At 40.2% G+C, this 17,215-nt stretch overlaps 1 protein-coding gene across 2 annotated transcripts in view; it reads right to left on the bottom strand.

Annotated features, from left to right (window-relative positions):
- Positions 1–17,215, bottom strand: part of ARFGEF3 (ARFGEF family member 3) — a 154,098-nt gene that overhangs the window by 86,768 nt on the left and 50,115 nt on the right. For both annotated transcript variants that reach the window (XM_033099360.1, XM_033099357.1), the window contains exon 5: positions 10,264–10,332. In XM_033099360.1, the coding sequence (XP_032955251.1) occupies positions 10,264–10,332 (69 nt within the window). The remainder of the gene's footprint in view (positions 1–10,263; positions 10,333–17,215) is intronic.

Below are 17,215 nucleotides of genomic sequence, written 5' to 3'. Positions count from 1 at the left end.
TCAACTGCAGTTGGAACATGGGGTTCCTAAGCCAAGGTGACTGCACCCACCTCTGAGGTGGCTCTCATCTTGCTCCCAAGCGGATGTCTGAGAGCCAGAGACTAGCCTCTAGATTGCTGTGAGGACGCCTGTGAAAGACAAATGTCTGCCATTGTCCTGCGTCTGTCCCCTGTGTCATATCCTGCTAAGGGAGTATAATGTCAGTTGTGGCCTACTTCGGTTTTATGAGTCTGAATGTCCAGTTGAACCCCAGAAAGCTCTTCTGGCTGCAGCATAGAGAGATTCCAATTTGAAAAAAAAAAATCCTACATTTGAAGAGGGTGGTGATAAATGTCATGACTTTTCAGATTTTATTGCCTCTAGTTCCTCCGTCAGATGTAGGGATGGGCGTAACAATAAATTCATACTTTAAATTTGCCCACTTTTTTTCTCTCCATAAAGTGTTTATCCTTTCCATTTTACCAAGCATATTTAGACCCACAAAAAGAAAAAGAAGGAATTTAATGTACCTAAATTATTTTTCTAGGAATAACTCCAAGATTATCTACAATGAAAATACTGGGTTCTCACCTAAAAGGCAAATTTAATTTTATGATTGATAACTGAGGTGGGAGAGCGATTAAACGTTAACCTTTGTTGCTGCTACTGCTTAAGCTAGAGTTTTCTGCCAGGTCTCTCTATAAGCTTTTTGGTACAATTAGCTAAGTAAAAGTAAATATTTTCTAACAGTTTAATGTATCTCCTGTTGAATGCTTAATATTCCAAATGAGCACTTAACCCTCAAAAATGTGTTTGGAAGTTGGCTTAGATTAATTCATTTTAAGTGAAAAAAATAAGAGCAAGTTTCAAAATATTTATTTTTCAAACTACCATTTAGGGCATGTTAACCTTAAAATCATTTTTGCAAATGATCATGGATTTGTAATGTACTTGAAGATACAATTTAAACATACTTAGAAAAAAAGGAGTTTTAATCCTGAAAGACCTTTACTTTTGCATGTGATAAAATGGTTTAAAAGTCTTGAAAATATATCTAAATGAGTGAGGTGTTTCACTTTGATGAAACCAAATTCTCTACAGTGTAATTAGGCACTCTAGTGCTGTCTATACCTCAGAACTTAAGTTTTCTTTAAATCTTACATTCTCCCAAATCTGTATAACAGCTGATCTTTCAGATCCCCAAGTTCAAATTTAACAAGGAATTTGAAGTCTTAGAAGAATTAAAGATGAAAGAGTAGCTCTTTTGAGAGCTGAACTACACACGTTAATATAAACACAATTCTGTTGAATACCAAGAGCCATACCCACTATAAAACCTTCCTTAAAAAATTACATCAGTCACTGTAGACCCATGAAAGAGGGCACATAGGAGGAGCCAGATTTTAAGTAACACATATAGTACTATATACAGGCAACGGCTTCCCAAATACCAAATCTATCTGACATTTAATATCAGTACCACTTTTATTGTTTAGAGGTGTAACAGTGGAAATGACATATTGCAGGAGGCATTTTATAAAGGGACAAGGTAAGCATGTTTAGTCTTTTTTTTTTTTTTTTTTAAAAAGGATTCATCTAAGAAGCTCATTCTACCAAAGTTGGGAGTATAAATACTGCATGTAACAAAAGGGTATCTTTTTAAATATAAAAATGAGCATGAATCTGACAATACAGCTATCTTTAGGTACCCAGAAAGAAAAGCTTTCCAGTTATCTTCACATCTTCTAAAGCAATAATAATAAATTGGTAAAATGGTATGGTTCACAGAATGAGCGTTTCCATGATAAATCTGACCACTGTATTAAAGGCCAATGATCTTTCACTTTGTGAATGTTTTTCTTTTTCTACTTTGGGGCAGTGCTAAAATGAGCACATGGAATTGAGAAGCTAACAGAATACCACGTCCAAATGCAGGCTGAGTTTCTGGGAAAGAGCTCCTCCATTTCTTCTTTTTGCATCTCCAGTGTCACTTGTACCTCCCATGCCCTTTGCTTTCGTAGTGTAGAATTGATACTTGAAAAGCCTCAGTCCTGCTCCTCTGACAGAGGCTCAAAGGACCAAATCAAATACCTTGTGAAAAGCCACAGGTCCCTGATCGCCAGGGAACACACGAAGACACAGGGCAGTGAGGAGTTTCGTAATGGACATTTTGATCATTTCATGCATTTGTGGACATCCAGCTTTACGGCATGCTAAACACAACTGAGAGCAAAAACAGAGATTGTTAGTGAAGCGAAACAAACCCCAACAGCAGAAGGAAAAAGAACAAAATAAAACAAAACAAAAATACAAGTCTGCAAGCCATACGTAGCAATAAAAGTTTTATATCATCGAGTTAGTAGACTGATAAATAACAGTACTAGGTTAAACCCATTATTATTAAATATGAAGTAGTATACTGGAATGTAGCAGATATTCAATATTGGCCAAAGTGATACATTTTAGAGAAGCTTCCACAATAGAAATTTGCTTAGCTTTGCAAAGTATGTATGACCTTCACTTTGTTGAACAGTGCACTTACTTACCTTCTCTTTCCTATCTGAATGGGGTTAGTGGCACAACTTTGTCAAAACAGTGCATGCTACTGAGTAATAAGTTCCATAAAGAGAAGAGCTAGCATGTTTCTAATTGGGAAATTTTTATGGCAATAAAAAATAGAAAGGATCAGAGATTAAGCAACAAGAAAGCAGAACTATCTCCTGTACAGGGAAGACTATATATGAATGCTTGTTGATCACATTAGAAACAAAGACAATTCTGCTTAACACTACAAGTCTAAACTCTATGTTGAAGCACGATGACAGCTCAGTGGCCAGGCTGCTTCCAGGTGAACAGCAGTAACTGGTGAGTGTGTGACAGGAGACACCTCATCAAATGGGTGCTATTGATGCAAACATGCATGTGAGCGCGCGCACACACACACACACACAAGGTGAACTGAAGTTGTTTTATTATTCCTTTGACATGCATGTATAAGGAAGTCTGATCACCATGCCTGGGTCGAGAAATGTGCTGGTTTTCCTTTTGGATCTCAAATGAAAAGGATCTAAGGATCTTAAAGTGCCAATACATAGACAACTCTGATTGTCCTTTCCCTCTTCCTCCTCCATATTCTTCTTGGCTTAGCTGACATTTTAAAATGGATTAAGATACCTCAACCCATCAATTCCGGCACCTTTTCAGGCAGAGTTTTCTGCTTGGTCTGCACAGGGCCTACTAAACTCCAGCCTCAGCTCTCTGACTCAGGCCAAAAGGAAGTAGAGAGGATCTCTATAATCGGTCTATGTGTCTTTTAATTCCAAATAAATTTTGCAAGAGCCGTACAAGTCAGAGGTTAAAGGTAGTGTGGCAATTCCTTGCAAAAGGACTAGTTTGCTCAAAGCCCATCTGGTAATAGGTAGCCAAAGAACAGATACCTCAAAGAAGTCAAACAAGAGACCGTAAAAAGACTGGCTCACAAAGGAGAAATGAAAGGGTTTCTAGAAGGAAACGTGGAGCTAAACTAAACTCTAGATCCAGTAATGGTAGCATAATGCTCAGAAAAGATAAACTGAGTATCAGTATGTAAAGATACCCAAGAAAGTGGTATATGGCTAATGGTCACCTGAACTTATGGTCACAAAAAAAGTGAAATTCATCTATACTTCTGTTTCACATGTAGAAACACCATACAGCCACTAAATGCCTCGCTAAAGGTCCAAGGTGGATAAGACTCCTACAATTTTTCGTGGGTTGCCAATATTATTATATTATGACAAGATTCTGCTGACATTTTCTAAGACGGAGATTACCAGGAAGCAATATAGCATAGTAGTCAACAGCACATATATGAAATAGCAAAAGTCTGGATTTGAACGTCTAGCTATAGAAACTTGGTTAAATTAACCTCCCTTTCCTTGGGATTCTTTATCTACTTTGGTTGTGAAAAAGATTAAAAGAGAGTGTGTGTAAAATGCTACTTATGGACCTGCCTTAGGGACTCAAACACTAATAGCTATTATTATTAACCAGTGTTTTGGAAATTGAGGAATGAATTCATAGATGAAGTGAATAGAGGGAGGTCCCTGAAAGTCAGAATCTTAAAGAGTAAAACAATGGTCTTTGAGACATACTTTGTTTCAACCTGACAGCATGCTAAAGGACCAAAGACTAGAAGTTTCCCATGACTCAGTAAGATCAAACCAGAAAATACACATTTCCAAACTGGGCTTTCTCACTTTAAGAAAATTTTATAAATGAGCCTTCAGCAGGCATGAGAATATGCCCCAAGTCTTTCCAATGGAACAATATAATTAACAATCTTCAAATTAATATTCATAGAGCTTCTGTCTATGGCATCACCTCTTCCTTAACCCCAAGACCTTGGCAATTTTTATTCCCACAGCTTTTCCTATATTAAGGTAACTAACCTTAGAAAACTCTACATATCTGCTAATTTGGACATCAAAGGAAGAGAAATCTTGGGCCCAGCTTTCAACCAATGAAAAGAAGAATTATGTATCCATATGGAGTTTCAGTCATGGTAATTCATAAGATTGAACAGAAAACACGTGTTGGATATTTCATGTCTAAATTTGATGATATTTTTTATTCTTCCTGTATCATGGAAGACAGCTGTACTGAAAAGCTTTCATTATGGCAGTTTAATTAAGCAAGTTAAGTTAGATACACAAACAAAGGCTGCCCTCTTATTTGCATTTTAAATGCTTAATGATCCTTTTATAGTTTCAGCAGTACCTTGGGGGGAGAATAGCCTCATTTTTCATACTTAAGTACACATTCGATTTCCTGATCAACAGGTTTCAGGGTAAACACTATCCTTGAGTAACAGTCAACGTAGACCAGAGTATGGATGAAAGAAGAGAATGTCTGGATTCTTTCCCAGCATTTCCACAGCAGTTTTAGACGATTTGTTTTAAGGTGTTCTTGTAAATTGTTTTCCTTGCTATATCAAAAGTGACAATAGGAGAAAAAGCCTTTTTTTTTCCCTTTCAGTTAAAGACTTATCTTTATGAAAAGTTCAGATACAACCAAGAAAGCTTCCTGGAGCTAAGTGGTAGTTTTAGGCTGAAATGTCCTGCTTTAAAATAGAGACACTGATTTTCAAAGGTTAAATTAGCAGGTGAAAAGCACTTGCGAGCCTGCAAAATCACGGGGTTTCAGTAAGCCTACGGAATACCATTAGATTTTATGGTACTGTAGCTCTCTTTTCTGGTTCATTATTTTTGGTGATGAAAAAGCATTTCTTAAGCGATGTCTATGGTGAAAACTGAAAAGCTATATAAGCTGTTCTGCAAATTTGAGGAAATATAAAGTGAAGTCCTGTAAAAAAGATATTTATTCCTATCTCATGTGTCTGAAGTAAACAATGATTTCAGATGATTGTATTATCATGAGTTACCTACACATTATTCATTTAATAATCTAATAGTTATAACTACTGAACCATATGCTTACATTTATAAGTTGTTGCTATTCTCTTCATATAAATAGATCTACTGTACGCTTGTCTTATGCTAGATTACATACATATGGATTGAGTGGGGGACATTTCCCCTCTTTTTTTTAAAGGCTTGTACTGTCTTATTGGTAAAAACACATATACTCAGAAGGAACAGTGGGATAGATAGCTCTGTAGCAGATTCAACTGTTAAAGCAACTGTTAAGAAATATGTTTGATATATATCAAGAACTCACAAATGGGAAGGAGAAAATGTGGACGTGATTTGGCAGGAGAAGATGTAAAACAAGGAGGATTAGAAAAATCCAAAGCTTGTCCTTATTGGGGGGGTTACCATGGAGAGAATGCTGCTGCTAGGTGGGGCGCCATACTTCTCGGGGGTGGTTCGACTAGCCATGCCAGAGAGGCAAGGCAGCTCTCACCTGGGTTTCAGGCCCATACACCCAGTAGAACATTACCTTTGGATCTCATTTGAGATTATACCACTATTCACTTATGGCAGTGCTTCTCAAACTTTAATATGGATATGAATTACACAGGGACCTTATTACAACGCAGATTCTTACGTCTTGGTTGGCGCCTGACACGTCGCCCACGCATCTGGCGGCTGGACCACACTTGAGGCTTCAGAGCGCAACAGCTCATTTCAGTGCAGTTTTACAACAAAGCTTGGCCGGAGAGAACAGTAACTATTGGAGCAGTTATTCTCAAGTTGACTTCTACAGTAGAATCACCTGACGGCTTTTAGAAAATGTCTATGCTCAGGTCCCTCAAAATCCAAAAAAGTCAGAATTTCTGGGGCAACCCTAGGCAGCTTATTTTTGTTAACACTTCCTAGGTGATTCTAATGTACAGCCTTTGATGAGAACCAGTGACTTAAAAGTACGGCCTCCAAGGCTTGGTGATTGTAAGTACCCTAGATATGAGGGAGTGCATCTTAGGAGGGTAAAGAGGAAAAATCTAAGTTTCATCAAGAAACTACTGAAAATAGTTGACTTTACATAGGAACCTATGCAACCTTTTGTCAGCCTGTCTCTTACTCTAATCTTTAATCATCGTTAGTAGGGAATTGATATACACTACTCTCTAAATAAAAAGACTTATTTTAAATATAAAAGACAAGATTAGTTTAACTTCAATGTTATGAATGGAGGGTGTTCATGCCTGAGCATGGTTTGGATGAGGGGAGGGGTTGCCCCTTTGAGGGTTACCACCATTTACACAGGGGCAGCATAAGGGCCCCTATGAGTGGACCTTCCACAAACAAGCTGATGACAGCACGTGCTACACAGTGTAAAGACTGAAAGCTCAATCATACTGATGGGTCTTGCATCCTGGTTCTACCACTTCCTAGCTGTGTGACTTGGAAAGGTGGCGAACTTCTCTCTATGCCACATTTCTTATCTGTAAAATGTGGATAATAATATTTCCTGCTTCACAGTATTGTTATGTGGATTACATGATTTAATATAGGTAAAGTTTTTAGAACAGTGCCTGGTGGAGAGTAAGTGTTAAATACATAGTAAGTATAGCTGTATAACATTGTCTTTGAGTCTATATACTTGTCTCTTGCCACTACAAGTAACGCTGTATGTTTTCAGGCCTCATGCTCGCTTTTGCAGCACATATACTAAAAGGTTTTCAGGACTTTTCAGAATTACCGACTCTAAGAGGGAATGGCCGTAGAGAGCCCAGAACTATAGCTATCCCTGGTAGAACTATGCTGAGTTGCAACCATGCCTAATGAATGAAGGCCCATTGTACTTCTCAGCAAGAGGCGCACTCTCCAGGGTGTTTCTCTTGGTGGGTGTTTGATCAGTACAGCTGGATAGAGTGAACCCCTGGCCCTGGTACCTGCAGTGCTCGTCATGCTCATGGATCACTCGGCCCCTCTCAGCAGATTGGCTTATAAACATCCTGACCCATGGACTGGCCAGACAGAGGAGCTGGATTCTTATTTCTTGAAGCTGATGTCCCTGTCAGGTCCAGGCTATCACAGAGGAGCCATTGTGCACTGCCATTTATCAAAACCACTTTGACGTGGTGACTCTCATGGTTGTTACAAAGCAGTGTCCCTACCCTTCCTATGCTGGAGACTCTTCCAGTGTGCCCCGTCATCAGAGCAGAGTGGTGCATCTCACTGAGGGCCAGGATCACAGGCAGCCTAAATCATAAGTCCTGCCATGAACAGGGTGGAAGGATCTTCCAGTGGGTCTGCAGGGGAGGCAGGGCCTGAAAACAGCTTCCGGAAGCCTGCACGCTATCAAACACAGGATGAAAAGTTTACTTTTAAGATCTTTACTAAGTCCTTCTGCCTTCTGATGAATATCAAGTCTTTACCATGAACAATAAGTCAAAGCCAGCACTGGAAGTAACACGTTTTCCCACAATGGTGTGACCCCTGCTTAACTGCCTGCAAAATGACATTCTGCTGGGAACTCTTTTCCAACTAGGGGATCTCAGAGGGTGGCAGGTGGGACAAGAAGGGGAGAGAGCTTGTTACACACCCTCAGGAAGCTGGTCCCATCGCTGTCCCAGATTAACATCAGGTAGTGGTAACGGGGACACCATTGTCACTCTGCAGCTCCATAATAACAACCGTAGTTAACCTTGGCCAAGTGTTTACTATGTGGCTGGACCTGCACAGAAAGCTTTTTACATGGATTCCATTTTTCTTGTCTAATCGGCACAACCACACTATGAGATAGCATTGCTTTTCCAGAGAACAAGCATGAAGCCAGGGAGGTACCCAAGGCAACATGGCTGGAAGGTGGCAGAGGCAGATTTACATCTAAACAGGGGGACCCCAGAGCTCCTACTTTTACCACCAAGCCCTATGCCTTTATCTGTACATCACTCTTGGGCTGAATTTTCTTCAAAAAGAACACAAATGCTTTGCTTTTCCTTTATAGGTTTGGTAGAGACCACTGTGTTTTGCTGTTTCATCCTCTCTGGACAGGATTGCTAAGTCTTTACGCTGGCTTCCCAATACCCTCAGTTAACACCCCTGACTTAGGTGGTCCTCGCCAGTTTAGGAATTACACCTGAATCTTTCAGATTCAAAAACTGGTTCCCTGAGGATGATAAAAGCAACCAAGTCCTCCTCTGGAGGGGCAGCTTGGAATCCCTGGTGGCCTCCCCCTTTCCTGAGGGTCCTGCAACAACCTGTGCCCCTCCCCCAACCCCCCTAAGCTCCATTGGCCAGGGGACCAGCTGGGCAGTGACACACTGCATCACCCTTCTTGTCCTTCACATGGCGAAGGACTAACAGGTCTCTTACGTGCCAACCCTATTTCTTGCTCTGATCAGAAATTACATGTGTCATTTTAAAAGCAATAGAGGTATCTAAAATAGTCAAATGCTGAGAAACAGAGAGCAGAATGGGGGTTGCCAGGGGCTGGAAGGAGGGGGAAAGGGGTATTATTCAATGGGTATAAAGTTTCAGTTATGCAAGATGAGTAAGTCCTAGAGATCACACTTAAAATCTTGTTAAGAGGGTAGATCGTACGTTAAGTGTTCTTACCACAATAAAAAAAGTGAGCCTGAAAATAATAAGAGCACTCATTTCTTAAAATTCAATTTAAAAATACTAATAGCTATGCTATTTCTTTATGTATACAGAGTAAAACATATATGTGTTAAAGAAAAATGTTCTTTTTACCTATATAAATACAGATTTGAGAATTGATTTATATTGTAATGAGAGGTCCCCTAATTGCTCCTTTTTATTTTGATAGAAACATAAAATGTTCTGTGTGCTCAAAAATAATTTTCCTTTAATTTTCCCCCTTTAATGGCACATACTACTATAAAAGCCTGTGTATCGGCCAATGTAAATACCTAGGTGAGATGACGGATATGTTAATTAGCTTGACTGTGGTCATTATTTCACAATGTACACATATATCAAGACACTGAGTTGTACAGCTTAAATATATGCAACATTTATTTGTCAATTGTACCTCGATAATGATGAGAAAAATGGGGAAAAAATGCCCAAAGGGTTTAGCTTCTACCTGGTATACTCAGTAAATCGTAATCATTACTGTAAAAACAAATACCCATGAGCACTACTTGGCTTTCTTTTTCTCCATTATTTCAGAATTCAGAATATCATTGCCTCTTTAAGGTCTAAGCACGTACTCTTGTCAAAACATACAAATCCTGAAGATATTCTTTGCAAGAAATAGAAGGAAAACTATTCTAAGCATATTGAAGTACAGCTTGGGAATGATAATATTTCCAAAAGCCAAAGGCATATGCCAGACAGTCAAGAAGCCACGTGTCCTGTGGGACATATTCTTGGGGGCACTGGAAGGTACTTATTACTCTAGGCTGCAATAGAGATGGAAAAGAGAAGGCTTTCCAATGATAGCCACAAAATGCATTCATCATGGTTTAGCAGACAGAGATGGACTTAAATCAATAAACATCTCTCTAAATATCATACTTGCTTTCTTAAATTCAAATGCCTTTCAAATGCCTTTCAATTAATCTTAGGAAAAACAGACGAAGAAAGCAATACCTAAGTGTGGCAGAGTTGAGAGAACCAGTACTGTTATTTCCATGGTTAAAGCCTCAGTTCAGCAAAGCAAAGCATGCAGAGCATCATGACTTAGGACAATGGACCCCAGAGCCAGCTTCCCACAGATCCAAGCCTTAGTGGAAACTCCCCACAGTCATGATCAGAGAAGGGCTCACCCCACTGCGGGGCTCAGCTCCACCCTAATATCTATCCCAGAGCGGGGGAAGCAGCTGTGAGCAGGCAGCACAGGAAGGCTGGGGGAGCAGCGAGCACTCACCTCCGCAATCTTCAGCACTGCACTCCCGTTCAGGTCAAATGTTGGGGAGTAGGTTATGCAGAGTAAAACCTTTACATCCAGGAGGGGAAGGAGGAAAGAAGAGAGAAGGGGTTAAAAAATTAGACAGTAATTTTTGTTCCACATGCTCTTTGTGCAGTCCAGTGTATGACTCCTTTGTTCTTGGCTTTATCGAATGTGTTTCTGTCCCAGCCACTGCTCCCTAATTAGTGGCCATCCATTGTCCCATAAAATGGAGTTGAATACATTAAAAAGTAAAGGCTGCTATCCATGCCCCTGGGAAGGACCACTGTAAAACTCACCAGCAACAGCATTCCTCAACAGCTCCAGGATGTCTGTCCAATAATAACAAAAACCACATGGCCAGGCTCAGTGCTATGCTCTGTACATGAATTATCTAGATTGATATTTTTAGTAGGTGTCATTCTTATTGCCCTCATTTTACTGATAAGGAAACTGATGCTCAAAACAATTAAATAAGCTGCCAAAAGTCACTCAGGCAACAAGTTGTGGGGCTGAGGTTGGAACCCAAGAAATCTGACTCCATGCCCTGAACTTCTATGAAATATTGTTTCTACCTTTTCCTAGACTCAAGCATCACTGTACTTTTCTGTTTTATCCCCTTCCCAAATCCACATGGGATTAGAAATTCTTTAATGCGCACTTTCCTCTTCCTTCCTGTAATTTTCCTCAGAATGCTGCCTGGGATGTACTTATTTATTAGTCCCAGGTTCCCCTTATTCTCCAAGATATATAGAAAGTGAGCCCATGACATTTGCAAGATATTTAACTACCATTAAAAATTTCACTTTCTACTTGTAGAGCTATTAAACAGAACAGATCAACAAAAGCCTGTGGTGTTTTAAGAATTCCTTCTAATTTTGGAGATAAGATGCCAGACTCTCCCCTGTCCATTTGGCTTCTGACGCTGTGACTTTGCTCGATGAAAGGCTGAGACATAAAAGTGCTGAGTCTGCTCCTTTATCCCAAACCCAACAACCATGTCCTGCCTGCAACTTGGCCTGTCAGCGTCTGAGGATGTTTCTTATCTGGTTCTACCCAATTCATGAAAGAGCACGAAAGCATAGCAAATTTACCTAATACAGGATATACACCTAAGCAGCACACCAAAAAATGCAGTTGTTTGATGGCACAAAGAATCTCTCCTAATCTCTCGCCTTAGTCACTAGCCAGGCCAGTCCTAGGAACAGTCATTCCTTTGGAGAAAACAAATATGTATGTAATTAGAGAAGGGAAAAGAGATTTTTGCCAATTTTAGTCAGAAGGTTAGACAAGTTAATTGTGGGTCTGCTCTTCAGTCCTTTGATCCTTAAGGTGCCTGATATCCAAGAGTCAACTCCTGATAAAAATTGTCTCAATGTCATGCTGGTTAGAAGAGAGGGATTATGGGAGCAACTGACCTATGGCCTCGTGGGAAATGGCTTCCTTTTGTTCAATGACTCTCTTTTCAGGATCGAGGTCTTGTACGCAAGAAGGGATGAAAGCTGAGGATAGCAGTGTCACCAGGACCTATTTGGCCCGGGGAGAGGTCACATCTTCTAATACCTCTGTACTTGGTGGTACCTTTGCCTGAAACCCTCCTTCCTTGGCTCCTCCTCTTCTTGTTTCTCATGTTAGTCGTTTGGTTGGCTTCTTTCAGGTCTCAACTCAAATGCCACCCCCTCAGAGAGGTGTGCCGCCTTCCCTGATCACCCTCTCTAAAATGGTCTCTATCACATCTCCTTGTTTCATTTATTTCACAGCATATACCAGTCTCATAAATGGTTATTTACTTATTTATAATCTTCCCATTAGAGTATAACATCCATTGAGCATCTGAAAGGCCCTCGACGCTTTTTCATATGATGCTTTCTTGTTTTGACTTTTGGCTACCTCACCCAGCTTCTCTTTCTTTCCCCACCATGTTTCATGGCAGGCAGGTGGGAGGGTATGAAAAAATGGCTGGCGGTGGTGGTGGTCGGTGGAGGTGGAGTGGTGAGTTGGTCCATTTGGGCTCTTAGTTTCTAAGAATCCACAATAAAGACTGGCAACTGGCAATTATTTACAATATGAAAATAACGATGGCAAATATTTGTCTGAACTGGATAATTAATAATATTGCTTATAGGAATATTGATCGACTTTCTGCCTTCCACTTGCATTCATACAAAGTGCAAAAGAGTAGGTTTGCAAAGAAGTTTTCAAAAACCCAACGCAGTCTTCTGGGAGCAACAGTTGCTTTTTGGCAGCAGTGGCTGAAAGAAGTGAGAACAGTGCTTATGGTGAAATCTTTGTGAAGGAGGTTGAGTTGGTGGGATTTGGTAATCAAGATTCTCAGGGAAAGGGAACAGGGGAGGCTCACCTCCCGCTGCCACAGGGAAGCCAGCAAATGTACAGGGAGGCCTTGCAACATGGGTCTGCAGGAAACAGGACCCCTACAGCCAGCCAGTGCTGATCGGGTTCAAAAGATCTTTTAAGAAAGACTCTCCACACCTCGTATCTGGCCACCAATATCCAAAGACTCACTGAGCTATATGCAAAAGCTAAGAACAAACAATAATGAAAGGAAAATGAAGCACATTAATGAAGCTAGGTGCTTAAGCTCACACCCAATTTGCTGTGTTGGAAGCACAGCAGGTTTTAATTACAGGGCTGACAGCCCGTGGGCCCCCCCAGGACTCCCAAGATACATACGGAGCACACAGTGTCTAGCAAGGATGATGTAGCAGATAGAAATGACTTATTAGAAATGATAAATGGAGAAACAGTTAACGTGCCCAATGCCTAGCAAGCGTTAATTCACTGCATTAAAACACAGACTGGGAGTAGAAAACTTAGGGTGACAGCAAATTAATTTAAGTGTCTGACTTCCATTGCATAATGAGGGGGCAAAATGTTTAAATTCACATTCTGAGCACGTTGGCCTCAAGGAGAACAGGAACACCTAAATATCGAGGGCAACTCCATTAAAAATACACTCCTGACAGGGTCATGAAAGCATACTGACTACATTATCACTAGACAGCAGGAACTTGAGTGATAGATAGGCAGCATCTTGCAATCTAGCTTGCTGGTACTGCCTCCATAAATGAGCTGAGAGGTTAGAGTAAATAAGCACAAAATCTTCCATGAAAAGGGAAAACTCATTACAAAGGCTACAAAAACCCTAATTATTAAAAAAGTAATTGACTAGCTACTATGTGCAAGAAGCAGTTTCTCAATTTAAACTGTGTATAGAAACCCTGAATAAAAAAATAAAAATAAAAAAAAGACTGAAATAGAGATGTGAAACTGATATTTTAAAAGAATTGGCACAAGTGATAAGTTTCTGGCAATTCAGCTATGCCAAAGAGAAGCCATAAAGTGCTTCATTTAAGTGAAAAAGTATGTAGGTATAGGAAAAAAGACCGTAATATATACAGGGTTTGGTACTGTCCGAGGTTTCAGGCATCCACCAGGGGTCTTGGAACATATTCCCCATGTATAAGAAGGGGGGCACTACTGTATATAATAATTTTGAAGACATCACAACTTAGGAGAAGAGAGACTTCACAGATGAAATGTCAGTTGAGCAAAGCACTGATACAGGAGAGAAATATGTACCAACAAATGAAATGTCATGAGTGAAGGTATGGCAGTGTGAAGGTAGAGGCTAGAAATGATACTAAATAGTAGGATGGAACCTTACTGCTCCAACTTAAATGCCCTATGCTAAGTGTTTTGCACATATTATTTTAGGGCTGGTCAGGCCAATAAATCACAGCGAAAACTAGATGTAGTAAGGAAATTGGAAATCAGAGTAGAAAAGCAGACACTTAATAAGATGTCGAATAAGTTGAAGACCTATTCCAGTCATTCCAGCGGCAATGAATTAATGGGTCCATTTGGCAAAGGCACACAAGGGATTCCCAAAGTAGAAGGCAATGGTCACCTGTATGTATTTGAAACCTGGGTATCATCCTACCACTGTTCTCCCCACCGAGACCCTAACGTGCTAGTCAATCAGGCTGAAATCTCTCCAATCTCCCCCATTCCCATTATGTTTCATAGAGCTTTATACTAGATATTAATAAAGTAACATGTTTTGGATAACAATGATATATCTCATTCAAAATGCATAATACAGATATTACTGCTATAAATGTGACAATCACAGAATGGGCAGAAAATGCAAAAGGCTTATTCTACAGCACTTATTTGGAACTCTTCAGACATACTACTTAAATCGGTGTGCTCTCTCCATGCCCATTGGATTTATAATCTTCTTAGTACTAAGGTTTGACTTTCTGATACCTGCCATGTTTACAGCAGCTTGCTGGGCCCTGGGAGCATGGCCGAGTCCTGGCCCAAGCTCAGTTCCTCTGACACCCTGTCCACATGAATGACCGATCTCACACAGTGTCAGCGGGACTGTACACCTATGTGCCTAGTCATTATTGTAACGTGTGTACATAATGTGGTAAGACAGCCCAGTTGTAAGGAAGAAAATTATCCTGGAAATCTGAACATCAGATCCAGGTGGTGTGGTTGCCTAAAGGCAGTTTTTGTAACCACATAAGGCAATGATACTGGAATTTCAGATGGCCTGATTAGGGCAATCAAAATTTAGTAAGCCTCCTTTCAGGATGTTCAGCCATCTGGCAGGCTCTCACTCTAGACAGGGAGAAAACCAGCTCTGCTAACCAGAGGGTGTCTCCCATAAGACTTATGGAACACTCTCCCCACCTGGCATCTCCTGCTAGGCTCTGCTGAGAATATAGTAAATGGTAACTTGCCTAGGATTTGTAATTCAAAGATCTCATTTCTGCCAACTCTCCAAATAAGTCCTCAGCAGGACCATTTCCAGAGAGTCTAGAAGTGATTCTCGAACTTACTGGATAGCAACTCCATGTCCACTTTACATCTGTCTGTGTTCTGCATTACTCAGGTTCCCACTCATTTATTCAATAAAGATTTATTGAGGTGTCAGTTACGAAGGGGTCAGATCTAGTGCTGGGCACATGGTAGTGAACAAAAGAAGACACCTTGATCCCTGCCCTTGCAGGACTAACATTGGGTTTTGAAGACAGTCACAAAATAAGGGATTACAATACTTATAGTGATCATTATGACTGGGAAAATACCCTGTACTCTGGGAAAGCTTATCTGGGTCACACTGCACTAGTCACGATGTTGTTTTCAGGGAACTCTGAATTTAATACGTTGTAACACCTATAATTAATAAACTCAGGGAAGAAGGCAAGGGTTCCATTAAGAAGCAAGCTGATTTGAGGGAGTCTACCTACCGTAAGGCACATCAAGGACATGGGGGCATATTGAATAAGGAATTCTTCGTTTCCTCTTTCTTAAACTATTAAAATTGGCTTATACATGAGTGCTTCTTAAAGTGATTACAGTTTCATTTTTCTAAATACCAGACACTATTTATAAGTCAAACCAAACAAAATAATCTACAAGAGCTCAAAACAGTATCTGATTATTTGAGTATAGCCCATAGAAGGCCTGGTCTTTCCTGGTGTATGGGAATGAGCAGACTCTCTTGAAATCCTTAAGGCCAGGCATGTTTCAAATCCCAGCTCCAGTTCTGGCTGAAAATTTAGCTTTGTTCCTTAATGCATATTTCCTTCTGGCATCTCATGCATATTGGCTGGAAACTTCATAAAATTAAAATTGCATAATTCCTTCTCTTTAAAAACATTCCAGTGTTGTTTTTTTTTAACTCTGTCAAATTCGGAAAAAAAAAAAAGGACAGAAAATTCAGTGACAAGCACTGAATACTAAGATGCCACGTGTCTGTCTTATGGGTGCAGGGCATGCCCAACTTCTGCACGTGCCGCCTTACGGCGTGAACTGCTGAAAGTGTACCTTGGCCATGAAGTACAAACAGGTTGTTTCCCACATGGTCCATGTACAAACAACAAAGCAGGCTCAGTCTTCTGAAGATAGCAGAATGGATATTTTTAGAGTGTCCCAAAGTACACATATAGAATTTCAGAGGGCATTTTCTTGTCATCAATTTTTACAACGTGGGTGGCCAAGCATTTCCATCAAAGTTCCTCAACCTCAACACTACAGACATTTTGGGTCAAATAATTCTTTATTTGGGGGAGGGGGGCTGAAGGGTGAGATTGTCCTGTGCATTGTAGGATGTTCAGCAGCATCTCTGGCCTCTGGCAGTGGCACTTCCTCCACCAGTTGCGACAACCAAAAATGCCTTCAGATATTGCCAAATGTCCTCAGGGAGACAAAATGATCCCCAGTTGAGAACCAGTGTTTTAGGTCATTTATGCCCCACATGCCTTGTAGATATAGCTGAGACCCTCTACAACATTACTCTGCTTCTAAAAGCCTCAAAGCCAGAATCCAAAACTTCCAGAGGGGATCTGGGGTAAGCCACTGATCCTTCACCATGCTTCAGAGCTCTCGGATGGAAAGTTAACAACTGACAGTTAAGCTACAATCCCAATCTTTACTTGGATTCAAAGAAAATGAATCAAATTATTTTATCACATGAAACTTCCACCACATCTGACTTAAACTGATTTATCTTAAGCTGCGGTGACAGATAGTTAGAGAAATCACTTCCTGGCTCAACTTGCCCAAATTCTGGCAAATGGCTATTCTAAGAGATATTTTTAGCCAATAGAAGATTTTGGTAGAGTTCCTAAGTACCCAGTTTGGAAAACATTTCAAATTACTCATTGATTTATGGTCATGTGTCAGCTTCTTTTCTGGCCTTTATCAGTTGCCACTAGTAATAAGTTTGATATTGATATTCATCAGATGTGCCCTTAGCACCTAATTCTAGGAAATACTGTACCAGTGATATCTATAGAAAAAATATGTAAATTTTAAATTCTAATGAACTTGGCTATTCACCTGAGCAGATAAACCGTTCTTATTCTTATTTTTCCCCTGAAACTCTCTCCCTTGG

This window comes from Rhinolophus ferrumequinum, chromosome 3, assembly GCF_004115265.2.
Source record: "Rhinolophus ferrumequinum isolate MPI-CBG mRhiFer1 chromosome 3, mRhiFer1_v1.p, whole genome shotgun sequence".
NCBI classification, from domain to species: domain Eukaryota; kingdom Metazoa; phylum Chordata; class Mammalia; order Chiroptera; family Rhinolophidae; genus Rhinolophus; species Rhinolophus ferrumequinum.
The sequence above is the reverse complement of the archived record's forward strand: the minus strand, read 5'-3'. Positions and strand labels throughout refer to the sequence as shown.